The sequence below is a fragment of the Sander lucioperca genome, chromosome 13 (assembly GCF_008315115.2).
Source record: "Sander lucioperca isolate FBNREF2018 chromosome 13, SLUC_FBN_1.2, whole genome shotgun sequence".
In the NCBI taxonomy this organism is placed as follows: Eukaryota; Metazoa; Chordata; class Actinopteri; order Perciformes; family Percidae; genus Sander; species Sander lucioperca.
Genome location: NC_050185.1, coordinates 9,203,808 through 9,223,846, shown reverse-complemented (window position 1 = coordinate 9,223,846; position 20,039 = coordinate 9,203,808). Strand labels below are relative to the sequence as shown.

The following is a 20,039-nucleotide window of genomic DNA, read 5'->3' as shown; positions in this document are numbered from 1 at the left end:
TGGTGGGAAATCTCTAAATATTATCTGCTGTGTCTCTGTGCAAGTGTTTGCAACTCATCTCCAACATGTTCTGACAATACAATTACTTTTCTAATTGTTGTTATTTTAGTTCATTTATTTCAAATTGATTAAAAAAATAAGAAAGACCTGACATTACATAGGAGACTTATTGTATTTTGTTACAACTAATTCAAGTAGTAGTCTGCTACTAATGTTACTTGGTGTCTGGGAATCCTATCTCACATTCCCACACACAAACACTGCTGGAAAGGCTTTTGTGCCTTCAAGAGAGTTAAACAAATTAAGAAATCCTTAACATGGAGTACTGTATATTTAAACGACTACAATAAACAATGAATGAACAGTAAGTAACTACATGCAGCGTATATACAGACCATCCTTTCCGGTATTGTAATTGTTGTCAATCAGGGACATAAAATGTTATTCCTACCTACTAATTTCAATATCTCAGTAATTTGTATAGTAATTTCTGTGTTGAATCCATTTTTAATACAAGCCCCATTTACACTTTTAAGCCCTATGATAAGTGAGGGTACTTGAGGTGCTGAATACATAAACCCTGGCGTGTCCAACTTCACATCATGTTCCATGGATTCTGACTTTGAGTTAAGTCAATTTTTAATCTTCTCTCTTTAACTACCTGGAACCCACCAATAAGTCTGGCACTTCCCCTGTGGTCTATAAATATTCATGCTAATGAGCATCACATACATCAAATACTGTAGGATTTGACTTGTTAAGTCACAAGAACTTAAAGAAATGCTGTCCCTCCCAAGATTGGACAGCTGATTGGCCTCTGAATAATTAGGATGAATCCTGATATTTAGGCACTCTAGTCTTTAAGCAAACATGAAACAAGACAGCATCAAAAGGATACAAGGTGGGTGCCAAGAAATTGTAAATGTGCTGACTGAGTATAGCAGGCAGCCTGTGCACCCAGCGTTTCCGCATAAGCCTTGATTATTGAGCTGTGCCATCTTTTATATTGTGCAGAGCCAGATCGTACAGCTGACATCCGTCTACTGTAACTCAAGGTAACACACACCCTCTCTACCCTGGCAAGATACTTCAAAGGATGTCTGAGGATGTTATGGGAATATTTTTGGCCTCAATCTCCACCTGCCTAGCGCGGTTTTTAATAGCAATGAGCAGACACACCAAAGAAGATATGAAGGGGTGGAGTTTAAGGATTTTATGCTCAAGCCCACTCGACTTATGCAGTGGAATTACTAGAGCAGTAAAATGAAAGTAATATTCAAGGCAGATCAGTTTGTTGTGGCTGTATTCATTTTGTCAGTTAAAATGTGGTCATTGTGGTCCTTGACTTACACATTGGTTCTTTCTTGTCTGTTGTAAGTTTGACTTGTGTATATATTATGCAGAAACAAAGAAGGAGATCATTTGATATTGTAAACCTACTATTTCCCAGGCTCCCACGATTCAAATACACATTTACTCTTTTTCCTCATTCATTTTAGGGGACATTTTCATTTCCAGAGGTAGGGGTGTAAGTTTGCAAAAAATGAATAAAGTACATCTAGGTTTTGGATTACTTTTTTTTCGCAGTGTTGCTTCTATTTCTGTCAATGAGCTAAATGTCTAAACAAGATGCATGTCTGTCTATATTGCAGCTTGGCAGCTATGGCAGCAGTTCCAACAGGCAGGTCAGGGACCTTGTGAAAATGAACAACAGAAATCTATTTGACATGCTAAATATATGTTGTTGTAGAATAAACAGTCTGTAAATTAATGAGTGTGGTTTACCAACTTAGCTATTGAGCAATAGGAGATTGAAGGATGTTTTAGAGACATCTGCGCCACTAACCCAAAGCCTAATCTATAGAACAATGCCACAAAGATTTAGCGAAGACACTCTTGTCGAGGCTGGACTGGCCATCAGGCAGACCGAGCACTTTCCTGGTGGGCCGACGTGCCTTTTGGGCTGACACAAGCATAGCATTTTCTGAACTGACACTTGGCTGGCCCAATAACATATTTAAACCCCACCCCCTTTGGGCTCAGTGCATTCATTAAACAGCACATCTGCAAAAAAAAAAAAAAAAAAAAAAGAGCGCCAAAATGGATGAGACAAAACGCAAGGGAGGTAGCCCCGGACTTTTCAGACCCTTTTAGTTACTTTCTTCTCAGAGTAATCTCAGCGGCTCTTGTGAGAGCAGCACATCGTCTCTCCCTCCCTCTCCTCTCTCGCCATGCGCACGCAGGCAGCAGTGAGTTACTATGGTTACGGGAATCTGTATCGCCAAGTCATTTTGTGGTAAGCCATAACGTAAGCTTGTGAAAATCAAAAAAATGAAATATGTGTGAATGTACAATAGTCGTCGTAACATTACAGCCTGAAATAAATGCATGTGTATATAATATAAGGCATAGTAGTCCCTCCTTAATATTTAGAAACATATTGCGCACCCCCTACCCTCCTCAATAAAAATGTGAAAGTAGCAGAAAGGACTGACCCAAATGCTTCGAAGTTTCTAGCATTGCCATGGTAATCGACGTCCAAATCAGCATTGTGGCTTTTTTGATTTTTTTGTATTGTTATTTCTCACTTTGTTGGGCTGTAGCCTACAGACAAAGTTAAAAGTCCAGCTATGAACGACATGGATCAAAGATTTTTGGCTGTTTTAGTTGTTAAAAATGCATTCATCCTCATAAGAATTTCATATCTATATTTCACATACAGAGCCTGTCCGGCTCGATCTGCTCTACACAAGAAGTACAAGCATTGTCTAGAGTGGCTGCCATCAGCTCTGGAATCTAACCGCAGCTGGCAACTGTCGTCATCATGGAATCGAAAGACAGAGAAGTTGTTGCCATACATTTTAAATCAATTCATTATTTTATTTAGTGTTTAAAGTTGATGTGAATATTTCTGTGTGTGAATAGCCCACATCATTTCAGGATGTGTAAAGTATATTTTATTATGCTTTAACTTAATTAAGGACCCAAGGGGAAGTTGCCAATTCAGTCTTCCCGTTCATCCATTCTAAACAAAATGAAATTAGAAGCACACAGTATTTTAAGGTGATGTTTCAGCAGGAAATAATAAAGTCTCTGGAGTCTTTGGCTTCATTTTCTAATGGTAAAGAAAGTAAGACTGGATGGGAGCAGCTCAAACACTAATAACCTAGGAGTATACCAGTGTAATTCAACAGTGTATGCAGGGAATTTTGTATTTTGTGTTTTCTTACAGACACATGTGGATGACACTCGGCTTATTGTTGTACTGACAATATAAGCACCAAGGTCTTGTTCAGTCAAAGGTACATTATGTTATACTTTGTCATATATGACCTGCAGCTGAGTCCTTTAACTAGCAACTAAATAAACATACATACACACTTTCTAATATGTATCTCTCACAGAGTCTGATTCTCATTCACAAACACTTGCATTGCTTTTTTTATGCAGACTGCAATCTCAGCTCAGCACACGCAGTACACACACATGACATCACATTTACCAAGAGTTCTGGTGCTCCCTGCATCATGTTGCTCTCTTTCAGGCTCCGGTTCAGGCACAGCCTCACACTGTCTCTCTCTTGTCTCAGTGTATTCAGGAATCTTCCTTTATCTGTCAGTCCTCCCCTGCCCACAGTTCCTCTCCACTGTAGATCGACTAACCCTATCACCTGTCTACCGAGCTGCTCCTCATCAGCAATTAGTCCCAGTATTTGTACTGTAGAGGGCTTCTCACTGCCAGCTTATGTTACCTCAGTCCAGCCATGTCTCTTGTAACCTGAACGCCTGACTTCCAGTTGTTGATACCCTGCCTATCTGCTAGTTCTACTTAAATTACCCTTCAACCACTCTGCTGTACATTGGTGTCTGCAATTGACTCCAACTTTATGTATCAGTTAACTTAATGGTGACAGTATAATTTGGCCAAACTATAGACCTAGCAGTATTTACTATGGAAGGGGGGGGGATATGTATGAAGGACAGTTATTAACAAGTCCACTTACTATTTTGTACCCTTGTGTTATGTGCTTTCTCCAATAGTGCAAGATTCCCAATTAAAATCCTCCTGAGAATCGATTCCTGTCATCTTCATGACTATGTTTGATCCAGCAATGCATTGGCTCCATCAAGTTTGGATCAAAGAACCATATATTCATTACAGCCTTCTGCTCTTATAACAGCCTCTCAGTATTTGTTTCCAGTTTCCAGAAATTTCCCCTAATCAAAGTTTCTTCCAACAAGCATTTTGGTGTTTTAAAATCAATTATGGCATTATGGTTACTACTCATGCAACCTAGTGTACTTGTTTCTAGAGCTGCAAAGATTTTTATTTTTATTAGATTAGTTATTAAATTGATTGCCAACTATTTTGATAATCGATTAATCAGTTTGAGTCATTTTTATATGGGGAAAAAAAGTAAAACATTATCTGATTCCAGCTTCTTAATGTGAATATGTTCTACTCCTCTGTGACAGTAAACTGAATGTCTTTGAGTTGTGGACCAAACAAGACATCATCTTGGGCTTTGGGAAGCACTGATTGACATTTTTCACCATTTTCTGATATTTTATAGACCAAAAAACTAATCGATTATTTGAGAAATAATCCACAATAAAACTACTTGTTTCATTATGAAATTACATAAAATGCAGATTTTCAGATAAAATGAAATATGTTTAAATGATGCTGAAAACCCTTCAGGAATAGGCAATAGTGCATTATGAAAGCAACCATGGGATGCAGAGTCACTAGCTGAGTCTGTATCCCACCTACATACCCTGATGGTATATATATATATATATATATATATATATATATATATATTACAACACATTGTTTCCTAGGAAGGTTATATAACTGTACTAGCAACATTTCTCAGACATAATATTTTGTAATTATAAAAATGCATCAAGTACTAGGTATACTGTATTGTGAACGAAGGTCACCAGTCTTTTATTATAGTAAGTTTGGCAAACATTTGGAAATAGTGTTGTTTAGAAGTGAAATAACAGCATTATTGGTGACTAAACAATATACAATACTTTCAATACAACGCAGCATACACCACAATGTATTGACTCACACTTTAATGCTATAAAACAGTAAGCAACACAGGCAGTACAGGCAGGGTAAATTATTATTATATTCCAGCATCTACAATGCTTTTTACCTCCCTTCTCTGGGTAATCAGCCAGTGTGTGTGTGTGTGTGTGTGTGTGTGTGTGTGTGTGTGTACGTGTGTGTCTCTGTGTGTGTGTATCTGTGTGCCGTGCCTGTTTGAAAAATACTGGAAGGCAGATTGGAAACTGAGATAGGAAAACATCAGGAACAAAAGTCAGCTGCACTCCTTGCCTTCTCAACTATTCACTGAAATGCAGATGACATATTTTCGATGAATTCTAGGTTTCACTGGTCTTGAGTACAGGTAAGAGAGAATAATGTGTTACAGTCTTGCACAGAACAATTGCAAATTTTGCCTCCAGCCTCGTCTGTAATACACCACTGCTGTGTTCAAACAGCAGTACTGGGCTAAATTGGGCTAATCCAAGCTCAAAGGGATGCCTAAAGTTCACAAAGTGTCGGCCCTGCTTAACAAAGAAGAAGGTTAATTATAGCTGCTCTGCAGCGATGGTCGGGCCAAGCATTTTAAACTCACAGGGAAGGTGTCCAAAGTACAATGGCTGATTTTGTATAAGATGTGACATTGTGACTGTTGAGCTTTGAACTCGCAATCTTCCAAAGGAAAACATTGATCTCAGTGAGCTATTATTTAGGTGATGACTCATCTAGCTATTTGGGTTATATTTTATTGAGTCAGCCTGGGTTGACTCAATAACATGACTTTCCTTAACTGGAACTGGACTGATTATTAATCAGAATCAGGTGTGTTAATGCAGACACACATTGAAAATATGCAGGGCGGTTGTCCACAGCACAATGCCTGATTAAATATATGTATGATCATCTTGCAACACCAGGTGCTCAAACTCAGAACCATTGAGGCCGTAGGCAGTTTCTGATCTCAGGGAGCTATTATCTGGGTGATGTCATGAGTGGCATCGCAACACCTAGTAGACAAGGAGCAGGACTGCGTGAAAATGCAGAATTTTAAACTGCTGTAAAAAATTATTTTCTCATTAGAAAATTCTGAGAATTTGTGTACTTGGTTAAGACAACATAGAGATGCCTGTAATTTATTTTCACAAAGATCAATAAATGCGAAACTGATGTTTAAAGATGCTCTATTGACTGCAATGCGTAGATGAGGACACAATTCAAACATTCTTTTAAAATTCACTTTTTGAGACAAAATTCTAAAATTTTGCACACCAACAATTTTGCACAATCTACATTGATCTTCCGATGTTGTGATTTTTTTCCATGAACATCAAACATTTAATTTGGAAGACATTGCAGGATTTGTTTATACTACTGTATGCAGTAAAATGTTTTAAAGCACTGTGGGCTCAATTTTTGATAAAAAAAAAAAATTGTGCTCGATGGTGTTTTTTGCCTCCAATGGCGCCTTCCAGGCAGCTAACCCTAACCCTAACCCTAACCCTAAACATAACCATTGCCGCGCTGCCTGGGAGGAGACGTTGGGGGCAAAAAACACCAAAGACCTAAATTTGTGGAGAACAGTCTAATGATGAAGTTGCCCAAATTTGGTGTCAATTGAAACAAACATGTGGGAGGAGATAGGTTTAAGAAGTTTTGCAGTTTTTGCAAAAAGTAGAGTAATGGACTACAAGGTAACAGCAGAGCATAGTTTCTGCTCTATTGGGGCTACAGTTTGGCATAAGTTGCGATGTTGTAGCATGCACGGCTGATTTGTTATGGATTTTTAAAGTTTAGAATTTGAGATGGCTGTTGTAGCGCCACCATCAGGACAATTAGCACACAATTCGCGCTAATTAAGTTTAGCATAGGACTGGACTTATGCGCAAAGTTTGTTGAGTTTTCGTGCATGGGAACATGGATTTCTTAGGAAGAAGAAGAAGAAATATAGCTGCAAGCAGCAATGAGGGGGCCAAGCAGTACACTAGCAGGAATGGCGTTGCCATGGCATGAGCAGGCACTCACAGCAACTTTGATGGCCATTGGATAAAGAATGGCTGATATATCAGCTCATTTACTTTGTTACAGTGCCCCTAGAGGCCAAATTACACCAATGTCCTTGTGCGTTCTCACAATCAGCTACAATGTCCCTGTACCAAGTTTGGACTTCATACATCAAAACGTTGCTGAGATATGAGTCTACTTCCTGTGATTATAGCGCCCACCAAGTGGTCAAAAGACTCCAAATGTATTGTGCTTCCTCCTAATTGGGTCATGAGTCCAAGTATTGAGATTTGTTTTGATACGTGAAAGCCTCCCCGAGAAATGAGTTCACTTCCTATTTAGCAGCTTCGCCGTCGATTTTGATTAGCAGCGATGGGCAAACGCTTTTTAATATCAATACGCAATGGAATAACTTTTGTGCGGCTTGGTCTGAAGATCATATGTGCCAAGTTTCGTGAAAATCTGAGAAATCTTGTGACCTGTGAAAACGTTTTAGTGTATTTGATGAAATCCAATATGGTGGCCGGATCAATTAGGTTGATGTCAGAAATTGGCATGTGTCGGCCTTAGGACCTCCCACAGTATTAACAGACACTGCTAGTAAGTTTTAATTCCAAACACATGAAACGTTATAGGCCAAAAGGTAATTCTGCTAATTACAGCATCCCCTATAGGTCTAAGGTCACCAAATTTATTGAGCCTCTTCCTAATTGGGCCCTGTACCTATATACTAAGATTGGTGTTGATATGTGAAAGACTTGCCGAGATATGAGTTCACTTCCTGTGGCGGCTTCGCCGTCGATTTCGATTGGCTGTGACGGGCAAACACTTTCGAATATCAATACGCAATGGAATAACTTTTGTGAGGCATGGTCTGAAGTTTCGTGAAAATCGGACCAATTTTGTGACCTGTGAAAACTTTTTAGTGTTTTTGTCAAATCCATTCGGCGTCATCCAAGGATTCCAACTATCGAGCATACGGTTCAGAAGTTAATCGCATGGATGCAATGCCAACTTTGACCAATTGGTGGCGCTAGACTGCCTGTGGTGCAGACCTAAAACTTGGTGAAATTAATTATGGGACTGTCCCGAATCAATGTGCCAAATTTCACAACTTTTTACTGTACGGTTCTGCCATAGACTCCCATGGCAGAGGAAGATGTGTAATAATCTTAAGAAAACGTAGAATCACTAATGGTGCCTTGCAGCGTCGCTGCTTGGCCCCCATAATATAGGCAAAAAACAACAACAATAGGTTCCCCCTAATTAAGACTCACAGTGACTCACTCTACCCCCTTTACTGCTCTAAGAATCCACTTCGCTTTAGGTAACTGCAGACAGGAGATGAACGAGTAACCCACAGGGAGACAATACCAATTTTTTTTTTTTATAAATAAAGCATTAGTGTGATGTATATAAAGGATGAATTTACAGCTTTGTATGAAGTCACGATTTCTAGTTAACCCAGAATTCTCAGTGTGTCATACCACTAACATTGTGTTTTGTTCAAATGCAGGATTCTCATTAAGTGAAGTGTGAAAAAAGGTGCCAGCTCTTTTACCCAAAAGGGCTAATTACCAGCCTTAATGGCTATTGTGAGTCCCTGGTTTCTCCAGTAAGCATTATGCAATATCACACATCCAAAAGGTGATGAAGGGGGGAACTACAAACTACAAAGATAGTTTTTGTAAAGGCGCACAAACCTCCACCTGATTAGAACTGTATATTTGATTTAACTTGACATCATATGAATTTAATTGAAGAGATCGCTTACAGGTTTGAACCTGTAGGCATTATCAAATATACATAGATTTCTAAAACAATATAATCCCCAAACAGCAACTTTGAATGAGTAAAGGAGTGTGCATGTTTGTGTGCATGTTCATTTTCATATATTGTAATGTTCATATAATGGTGTTTTATTTCAATCATAATTCAGGAATAGCTATTATCTGCAATGATCACTGGAATTGTCTACACTGCTCATGCCATGATGTGCATCATGCATTTATACTATTCCCATATTTATAATTATTCGTTTTAACTAGCCATACTTTCCTGTATGTAAATGCCTAGCAGGCTCAATAACAAAAGTGTGACATACACCTGAGAGTAGTTTAACTTGCCAAGACCCTGAGGGAAATTCCCAGTGTCCCCACTTTAATTATAATATTACCCAAACAGGTGCATGCAGTATGAAAGCAATTGTAAGGATCTCTGTTCAGCACAGGGAAGCTCCACCATTCATGTAGAGAGTAGGGCTGCAACTAACGATTATTTTCATAGTCGATTAATCTGTCGATTATTTTCTCGATTAATCGATTAGTTGTTTGATCTATAAAAATGTCAAAACATGGTGAAAAATGTGGATCAGTGTTTCCCAAAGCCTAAGAGGACGTCCTCAAATGTCTTGTTTTGTCCAAAACTCAAAGATATTCAGTTTACTGTCACAAAGGAGAGAAGAAATTAGAAGATATTCACATTTAACAAGCTGGAATCAGAGAAATCTTATTTTTTTTAATAAAAAAATTACTCAAACGATTAATTGATTATCAAAATAGTTGGCGATTAATTTAATAGTTGACAACTAATCGATTCATCGATTCATCGTTGCACCTCTAGTAGAGAGCTCTTCCGTTTGTTTAAATCTAGTGTAGAAACATTTTGGGTTTGTTTGTTTGTATATTTGCACTTGTTAAGGCTTTTTCTTGGTCTGTTTTTTTTTATCAGACAGTTGAGAAAATGGCTCAGGTCTTTTTTTTATATTTAGCATCTTCATCAACAGCTTCATCAACATTTAATTAGTGTTGACAAAGGACCACTGATGACAGGAGTGTGTCTATATCTGCCTTACACGGGCCAGCCATCTTTCTCTCCACTCATGATGCAGTGGTACTCCATCTGCACAGAGGCTTTGGAACACTTAGAAGCAAAAAGCACTGTCCATGGTTCTGAATTTCATTGGCTCTAGACGCATACAGTACATGAAAACTGTTGGTTACAGGTTTTGGATGTCTCCATCTATTCCTGGTATTATACTGGTTCATTTTTCTTTTGGAACAAACATTTCAGAAAAAGATTTATTTTGAATTTGCTATGAGGCAATGGTTATTTTTTTCCCATAAGTGTTTAGAGGCAGTATGTCTGTTGTAATATCCTATCCCGGAAACTGCAATTCAAGAATTCTGTGCAAAATTGGGTTAATCTAAAGCAATTAGAGGGCTGAAAAATGCTCTACGGAGTCTTGGGAGAATATCAAAATGTTTCTGAATTGATGTGAAGAAAACAAAGCAAATATTATTTTCCACATAAAGCTGGCACACACTTAAATAATGCTGTGATCAAATTAGGACATCTGTTTGGATTTTGGCACCCACAGAGTATACAGTATTTAAATACTCTGCTATTTTGCCAGGCTGTTCTTAAGGTGTAAATGTTTCTATAAAATGAAAATATCATCTGATGAATAATTTAATAATAATTATTATTTTCTAGACAAATCTATTCATGTGTGTAATATACAGTATCTAGAGTTAAAAAGGTGCAGCAAACAAGGCTACATAGTACATCTAAATACATTTTAGGGCAGTGACACAACACTGTCTCTATTATTAGTCTATGTACTATGTCTATTTGTAGTGAAATAATATCTATATCCATCACTGACCTACCAAATCTAACACCTTTGCACATGCATACATTTGCAAACATATATGCCAAAGATGGTCCTCTATGTGGGCTGTGTGGGTGCATTTTATAGTCCCTAATCTTAACCTGAGCCCCAATGACTTCATGTCTAACCCCAACCCTTCACACTGATCTAATTCCACATAAACCCTAAAAAAAAACAAGTAATTTAAAGAAGTTGGGACTAGGCAAAATATCCTCATATGTGTATGTATATCCAATATGTACTCACTAACAATGTCTTAAAGTGCTCATATTATGCTTTTTGGCTTTTCCCCTTTCCTTTATTGTGTTATATATCTTTTTTGTGGATGTAAAAGTGAAAAAGCCCAAAGTCCACCCCAAAGGGACCTACCATCTCCAACAGAAAACACTGTTCACAAACTGCTCCAAACAGCTCTATTGTAGTCCAGCCTTTACTTCCGTGACGAACGCTCGTCACTTTGTAACACACATTATAATGCTCGCCTAGCTGCTAGCATAGCAAGCCCTCATACTCTGCTTCTGACTGGGTAGTAGTCCTTACCTAGCTACTGCGCATGTGTGACTCCCAACAAAGATTGAACAGAAGTGAGATGTCTCACTCTGTAGCTAAAACAGAGAGCTCAACACAAAGGGTGAAAAGAGGAGCTGCAGCAATGTGCAGTACAACAAAAATATGGTGTTTTTTGAAAATTAAACCATGTAAACCTATTCTGATATAACCTCTAAATACAATTATGAACCTGAGCATAATATGAGCACTTTAAACTAAAACTAGTGCTCACAAAGACATGAGTACAAGAGCCACACACACACTTTTCACAGTTTCCTGATCAGGCTGCTTTAGTTTGTTGAACATAATGACACAGATTTCACCCAACAATGATTGCGGAGAAAATGAAATGATAATGCTGCAGATAGTTACAGAGCTAAACTCCAAAAAGAAATTTTGAAAACAGTTTGACTAAAAATGCTAATTATATTCAGTGTGCTCATAATCTGTAAACACGCAGGCTGTAACTTTCAGACATCACATCAAGATGTTCAGTACAAACCTAGACACCTGATCACATTGCCAATATTAAAGCCATTGTTGAGTGTAGCACAGTTAATTAAAGCAAGGGCACCACTCTACATCTGTCACATCACTTGGCAGTTACTTTAATTATATATTTTGGTCAATCTGTCCTTCCTGATGTGAGAGGGGATGCCATACATGAGACAACATCTGCTGAGGTATGTCACATGAGCATCAACATCTGTCCATGTTTTTACACAACCTGTCAATCACTTGAGTCATGTCTCATACGCATTTATGTTATCATATTGCAGAACCACAAACACTGTCAAGTGCTGTGAGTTCACATCTGTGCAGCAGTTACAATTAACATGCTTTTTACCAAGCAACAAATCTACACACAACCACAGAGATTGGCACAACACACAAATACCCAGACAAACCCTGTGGCTTGCAGTCATTTTGGTCCCTTATGTTGTCTATCAAGGAGACAGTGGTGACTGTTCTCTAAACTGACTCCACCCACAAAGCTTTGTGATCACCTAAGCTGTCAGCTAGCATCTGCTGAAACTACCAACCAGCCAACTGTGATTCTGGCTCTGAAGATATCTCCACAGAAAATGTGTCACCTACACATGTTCAGAACTCAGCGGCATATTTTCCACTTCTATTTTTTGCTAATTTGTATGTGTCAAACTTTATCTGCAAAGCCTTGGAGAATGTCTGTTTTGTATGTATGACACTGTGATTTGATATACGTATATGAAAGCGTCTTTAAGGTTGATGTCAACTCATCTTGGATGGAAAAAAAATTGTATACATCACTGTCAAATATTTTCGATAAAGAAAATGATGCCCATTTTTTAATACCACATGAATATTGCATTGATCGAGCTAGCCATTATTGTGTGATTCACAAACAAAGTTATTAATTCAGAGGTGGCGAAAACTATCAGTAATGTTAGGTTGCTGTTCATGAGTACAATGCGTTTGTTTGAAAATAAATGCCCCTGTAGTAGGCAGTCTTTGGATTTGGATGCTCTTTGAAGTTATGCGATTTTTAACCTCCTGGATGATTTTTTTTCCTCACGTAGAATGAAAGTTCAGTACAGTAATTACTGGAAAAAGGGAGATGTATTTTAATAGTCTATGTATAGCTATCTTAAACTGATAGGATAAGAATGTTATATTATTTAAGGATAATGCTAGTCTGCCTGATCCCGCCTGAACACACACACACACACACACACACACACACACACACACACACACACACACACCAACACTTGTCTTGTCTAATCCAAGACACACATTCGCACACTTGTACATGACACAGAAACCTAGAGACACAATAGCTTTGTATCCCTAGACTCGACAATTTCTCCTTTTGTAATACCCTCTGAGTCTATTAATATTTCTGTTTCCATGGCGATTTGAGCACTGCCAAATGTTGTACAGATAAGAGGAGATAAGAGCATAAGGAGCAGGGAGATAAGAGCAAGTGACCTGCAGAGATCAGAGCACTAGAGGTCAGGCAGAAGAGCAAAAGTAAGTCACTGAGAAATGGACCTTCCCTTCTCAACTCTACTGCCAACCCCATCAAAAAACTAGATATGAAGGGCCGTCTAAGTTTTCTAGTAGTGCAATCTTTAAACACACACTCAGAGTTAATCATTTTTACAGCAACTTCCTTTGTGTATCTAATTTCACTCTCCAGAGAAGTTACATGGGAGAAAAACAAATAGTACAGCAGCATGTCACTGCACTTAGTATTAAGGGAAATAATTGATACTATATTCTATCTATAATTGGAGTCCAAAAAACTGTACATATCATAATTACATTATTCCCAAAGCATAATGATGTTATCCATGTCACCAGAGAACTGTTTTAATGGCAACAAGAATTTAGGGGAATATCATGTCATTTGCATATGCTTTTCAAATGGGAGTAGACATTTTGTCTCTCCTTAATATGCCATCTTACACATGATGTATTGTTCTACATAGAATTAAATTGTAAATAACAAAGAACTGATAGTAAGAAATATGCAATCATTTTTTTTTTACATTTTAAAAATTTGAAGGAATAGCACAAAGATAACAAAAGCCAGCAAAATTAGATATGTTATTGTCTTTTAAGTAGATCATGGCGTATTACTGTAGCTGAAAACATAAACCTTCGAGAGTTGTTTAATCCATCAGATCAGTTTTTAAACTGTTGCACACAATAACAATAATATATAGGAGTTCTAAAATCCAATTATCTCTCTTCAATACTCTATAATAATGCGATACACCAACCACCCACTTTTCTCTAACAGACCATCTAGACAGCAGTTACATTTTGTAAGGCACGACTTTACCTGTTTGTTGCTGTACTTGAGTTGGCTGGTCTTGTAGCTGTAATCTGAGTACTGATCTGAGCCGGTAGAGTTGTCATCTCCTCCCGTCCCTACAAAGGTGTTGGCGGCAGGAAGGTCCTGGACAGCCTGATGCTTCTGAGAGGCTGAAGGGGATTGGGCCTGCAGCTGGATGGAGGGTAAGGGGGAGTTGGAGCGGTAGTGTCTGCCTATATCAGGACTTCCTGGTGAATATGTTAAGGGCAGGTGTATCCTGGGGCTATCATTGACTCCATCAAGGTTGAACTTGAGGCTCTTTTGAAGGCTGACTTTCTCATCTTCACCGAGTGGTTTAGGGGACTTTTGGGGTTTTCCTTTCCTTCCTCGTTTGCCTTTGGCATTCTTTGGTGCCTGTTTGGGTGCATATAAGTCCTTAGTTTCCTTCTTGCCAGCCTGATACCCACTCTTCGTTTCTCTCTGGATGCGGTGTCGAATAAATACCACCACCAAGATCAACATGACAACACCTGCCACACCTGCAAGGCTTCCAAACAAAATGTTGCTACGCTGTGCAGCAAAACCATTGTTAGGATCACCAGCAATGTCCCTGTCCAGTGGAGTGTAAAGACTGTGTCCTACTAGGGCCTCCACTAAGCTGACATTTGAAATGGTTTCATTGACATAAATGTGGACCAGGGCAATGGCATGACGTGCAGGCTTCCCCCTGTCACTCACACGCACCACTAGGCGATGAAGTCCACCATGTTTGCGGGTCATCTCTTTTGCTAGAGTGATCTCCCCACTGGAGGGGGAAATGCGAAATAACTGGTAAGGGTTTCCACCAGTAATACTGAAGACCAGCTCTGCGTTAGGCCCACTATCCAGGTCTTCAGCTTCCACTACCTCAACATGGCTATCTGGGGAAGCTAGAGGTGACAATCGCCTGAAAGAGGAATTGGAGGGCTTTGTGACCACAGGGTCGTTGTCATTTTCATCCAATACATTGATGGTAACGCCCACATATGAAGACCGAGGTGGCTCTCCTTCATCCACTGCTTTTAGACGGAAAGTATAGCTGCTCTCTTTCTCCCTGTCAAATGAGATGCTTGAAAGAATGGTGCCTGTTCCATTTTGAACAACAAACTTCCCTCCATCAGGCTCTACAGAGAGGTGAACATGGGCGTTCTCACCTTTGTCTACATCCAGGACTGTCACCATGCCAACTGGACTGAGGGGAGGCATGTTTTCCAAAACTGAAAAGCTGTAGCCACTAAGCATGAACTTGGGGTCATTGTCATTGCGGTCAAGAACTTTTATTACAACAGTTGCTGTACCTTTATGAACAGGTGACCCTTTATCTGCTGCAGTGACCCGGAACTCGTAGCGTTCTTTATGCTCACGGTCAAGCGGGCTTCGGGCTCTTACTTCGCCCGTATTTGGGTCAATCTCAAACAGACCTTTGATGGATGAGTCCGCCGCAATATTATAAAGGAGTTCTGCGTTAGTGCCACTGTCAGCATCAGACGCTATAACATCCAAAACCTTCTCACCTGGTTGGTTTTCTTCAGCAAAATCTACCTCAAACACGGTTGGTGAGAATATTGGAGAGTTGTCGTTCACATCAGTCACCTGCACCTTCAGAGAATTTGTACTAGAAAGTGCTGGATTTCCAGAATCCACAGCCACAATCTCTACTCGGTAATCCCTAATCCTTTCGTAGTCGAGGGGAGTGGTGGTCTGTAGGAAATACTTCCTCTTGTTGTCACTGGATGAGTCGCTGGCAGGGCGAAGCTGGAAGGGCACATCTCCCGCGACCACACAAGTGACCACAGCATTCTCTCCCTCATCCTTGTCAGACACTTGCACCAAAGCAACGGCTGTTCCAACAGGCATGTCCTCTGAAATGTTAGCCACTCCTTCACTGTGTGTCACAAGACCAATTCCACGAATCTCCACAGCAGGAGCGTTGTCATTCTGGTCAGTCACCTCAATAGTTACAAATGTCTTCGAGCTTTTAGGTTGAGGACCCTTATCTCTCGCCACTACATAGAAGGACAAGCTGCTGATTTCCTCCCTGTCCAGGGATCCTTTGACATAGATAATGCCAGTGGACCGATCAATTCGTAAGAGTTTCGGCACTGGGTCGACTGCTTGGTGAAGGGTATACTCAATTTCTCCGTTAGGGCCCATGTCAGAGTCATTTGCTTTGACCTAAAATGAAAGGAATTCTGTGGTTAAAGGCGTGATTTATGCACAACGAATTGGAGTTATAATTACAGTAAAGGATACCAGTGTAGGATTTTCTCTACTAGCCATTGGTACATCAATTAATTAATAAATTAATCAACATGTCTGATCACTTCAAAGCACAGCAAGTGAATAGCTTATATAGGCATATTTCATTATTGCCCTTCCTCTCTGCCTTTGATAGTTATGTCACTAGCCTTTTTTTCTCCCCCCTCCCCCTTTCTTTGATTCCAGAAATTGGGCCAATGAAAAGGTTCACATGAAAACATATGGCAAAATATTATGGCTGCTATTTCTTTCATGACAGTCGTTACAATTTCACAGCAGTTTGCAGAGAAAATCCTACTCAGAGTATCTCAATTCTACACAATGACATTGTGTACCTCTAATTCTACGTCTGCAAGTACAATAGCACAACAAAAGCAATAAGCGGCTTAATTACCTGTATTAGCATAAAATGAGAATGCTGTAATAATTCTAGTACAATTTGAAAAAGCACATTAGAGTAAAAGGAGTTAAACAACTGTTAAACTAATTTTTAAAAACTTAAAAGATAAGATAAGTGAGTTGACATTGGGGCCTTGGTTTCCCAAATGTTCTGCATTAGAGGTTACATTTTGAGTTGTAAGGCTATTTTTAAATATTTAAAAAATATATCTTTGAGTTTGAGTTGGATTTCATGTTAAGACTTTATCTAAGGAATAAGCACTGTACAAACATGTCGCACAGACTCATTTTTCAAAAACATCTTGATAAATTGGCTGAGGTTTTTTTTTAGTCTGTGTTTCTTAGTTGCTGAATATAAAATTCAAAACAGTACATCAAGCAGCACAAACTATTGGTTGCAATGTAACTGTTTACTGCTACGGCTGCAATTTGATTTAAAATAAGTTTTTATGAGCAAGTATATTTGTATCACAATCTTACCTGCAACACAGAGTGCCCCACTGGACTGTTTTCCGACACTTCTGCCTCATACGTGGACCTTTCAAACTTGGGAGAGTTGTCATTGGCATCAGTGACTACCACTCTCAGCAGAGCACTGCTGTAGCGCTGTGGGTTCCCTCCATCCACTGCCTTGATGGTGAGGTCATAGGAATCCTTTAATTCACGATCTAGGTTGCCCAGGACAATGAGCTGTGGGAGCTTCCCCCCCCTGTCGTCAGCCACCTGTAAACCAAATAGGGTTGCTGCGTCTGGCCCTGCAGTAAGAGCATAATCCGCCACCCCATTCCTGTCTGAGTCCCTGTCTGTAGCTAGAGGTATGGAGAACAGCGCCCCCATGATCGTGTTCTCTGGGACAGAGATGGTGAGCACAGAAGAGGGAAACTGTGGAGTGTTGTCATTGATGTCCTGTACCTCAATGCGTCCTTCAATGAGTCGTGGGCTCTGGTTTTGTATCAGATCTGTCACCGATACTTCAAATTCCAAGTAGCAGGGCTTACCCTTAGCCAGGGATCGACAGTCCCTCAGTGTCTCTCTGTCTATGGGAATCTCTGTGGTGAAAATGTCTCCCGTCTTTCCATCGACACGGAGGTAAGGGGCACCCACCTCCAGCTTGTAGAGATGACCCGAGTCTGGCAGGCCCTGGTCTGATGCCAGGCTACCAATAAGAGTGTTGGGAGGCTGCTCCTCCTGGACCCGGTACAGGATACTGCCTTCAGCAGAGCCACAGTGCAGCACCATGACCCAGAACAGCACTACTTGTAACTTCAGTTCCATTAGGTCATCAGAAGATCTGCCTGCAAAATGACAGAGTATCTGTGTCAATGTTGTTTCCTTTTGGAAATCACGTTTAAAGATTCAGGTATAAAACACCAGTTAGATGTACCAAACACGTTAGGCAATAATGCTTAACTCTTATAATAAAGGGAAAAAACAGAACTCACATCCACAAGAAGAAGCACAATGTAATTATTAGAAAACAATAACAACAAAGGGAAAGAGGCATTTTTTTTAAAGTGCAATTATAACCATTTCCTGGCTTGGTTTCTTTTCTGTCCCAGCACTCCAGTAGCTTCAATGAATATCTCAGCTTTACATATATAATGTAGAATGTAGGAACAAGAAATTGTATCTTGTGAGCTTACAAACAAAACAAACTCGAGGGCTAGTGTGAATTGGATTGTTCCAGCTGCGTAATCAAATAAAAGTGTAATACGAAATCAGATTGCCTAAGAGACTCATTATTTGGGCATTACACTACTAGACACTAAGTGGTGAAGCAATGTAGCTGAAAAAAGTAACATATGGTATAAAACATACCCTCAAACATAAATCCTTACAAATCTGCCAATATATTATCCATTGACAAAGTCGAACTAATCTATTACATTACCAGAGAGGCCTCTTACAACAAGCGCTTGCATGCTATGGGCTGTGGAGCCAATGGGGACATTTGTTCTCATGCAGAATATGCAACTTGACATTATTATCACATGCAGTTTGAAACAATGCATAATGCAGAAATTTCCATCCACGCTCCATTGCTACTGGCTAGCTCAAACACTGTAATCATTGTTTGATTTTGAACCTTTCAACTCAGTAATTATGACCCATTATTTTAGTGTCTTCTTTGATCTGTTTTCCCTCTGGCTAAAGAATCCTGGCTTTTTTCATGCTACAATGATTTTAGACTATAATTATTTCCTCTGCGTATGCGGGTGTAGATTTCTATTTGTAATTGAAATGAGAGCAGACGTTGAGGTTAAGTAGCAAGGTCCAGTGCTCTGGAAAACTTAGTAGTGGCAACATTTTACCATGTTTGTTTGTATGACACATCTGTGAGTGTCTACAAAATCAACTTTCAGCTAAAAAGTGATGTGTAATTGAAGCATTATGTTACCTTACACATAGTAATAACTTCAAAAAGAAAAAAAAGAGTACAGGTACTGGATACAATATCGGCTGGTACCCTGAGGGACCCTCAGGGAAAAATAAGTGAGCTCAGTGCAGCCTTCATTTGTGTGGTTGTGAGAAAGATAGAAATATACAATATGGTCAAATCTTGTTATTCTGAGTTCAAAGCACTACATTCTGCATCTTCTCCCATGAAACAATGATCCAGAAAGGAGCAAAGCAAATGTGTATTAAGCAAGACAGCAACACACAAATATACAGAAATCCAATGAGAAATCCAATTCCTTTTGAATACATTAAAACTGGAAGTGCAGGTTATTGATGCACTAATTGCTCAGTTATCGATGTGTCCCTTTTTACATTTGCAGGGGGAGCCTCGAGTCAACGTGGCGTGAACGGTTAGTGTGCATTCTGTGTGTTCATGTGTACAGGGGGAAAAAAGGCAGGCAGCAGTAAAAACATAACCAGCAGATACATTCCCAAACGCATTTTTCATACCTACAAATGACTTAACATCGAAACATCGTCGTTTATGAAATATTTATAAAGTAACAGCCATCCTAAACTAATTGTAATTACTTAATTTCACTGTTGTCCCTGCTTACATTAAACCCAAAAGCTTGCATGTTAAATAAAGACACTTGGGTTTTTATGTCAAGTCATTTGATATAACATGATCATACTCTTATAAAATGACTCCTTATATGACGCACAGGTCCAGAATGTTACAGTCACATGATATACGTTTAGCCTTCTGGACATCATTTTTTTCCCCATCTTTTTTTTTTTTTTTAAACCACTTTTGAATTTTTTACGGTTTCTCTTTACAAAAATGGTTGTTTA

General features: G+C 39.3%; 1 protein-coding gene across 2 annotated transcripts in view; it reads right to left on the bottom strand.

Moving 5' to 3' along the window:
• pcdh1a (protocadherin 1a) overlaps positions 1 to 20,039 on the bottom strand; it is a 95,994-nt gene that overhangs the window by 69,186 nt on the left and 6,769 nt on the right. For both annotated transcript variants that reach the window (XM_031320290.2, XM_031320291.2), the window contains exons 2-3: positions 17,265 to 18,079; positions 14,115 to 16,301 (exon numbers count right to left, since the gene is read on the bottom strand). In XM_031320290.2, the coding sequence (XP_031176150.1) occupies positions 14,115 to 16,301; positions 17,265 to 18,059 (2,982 nt within the window). In that variant the 5' untranslated portion in view covers positions 18,060 to 18,079. The remainder of the gene's footprint in view (positions 1 to 14,114; positions 16,302 to 17,264; positions 18,080 to 20,039) is intronic.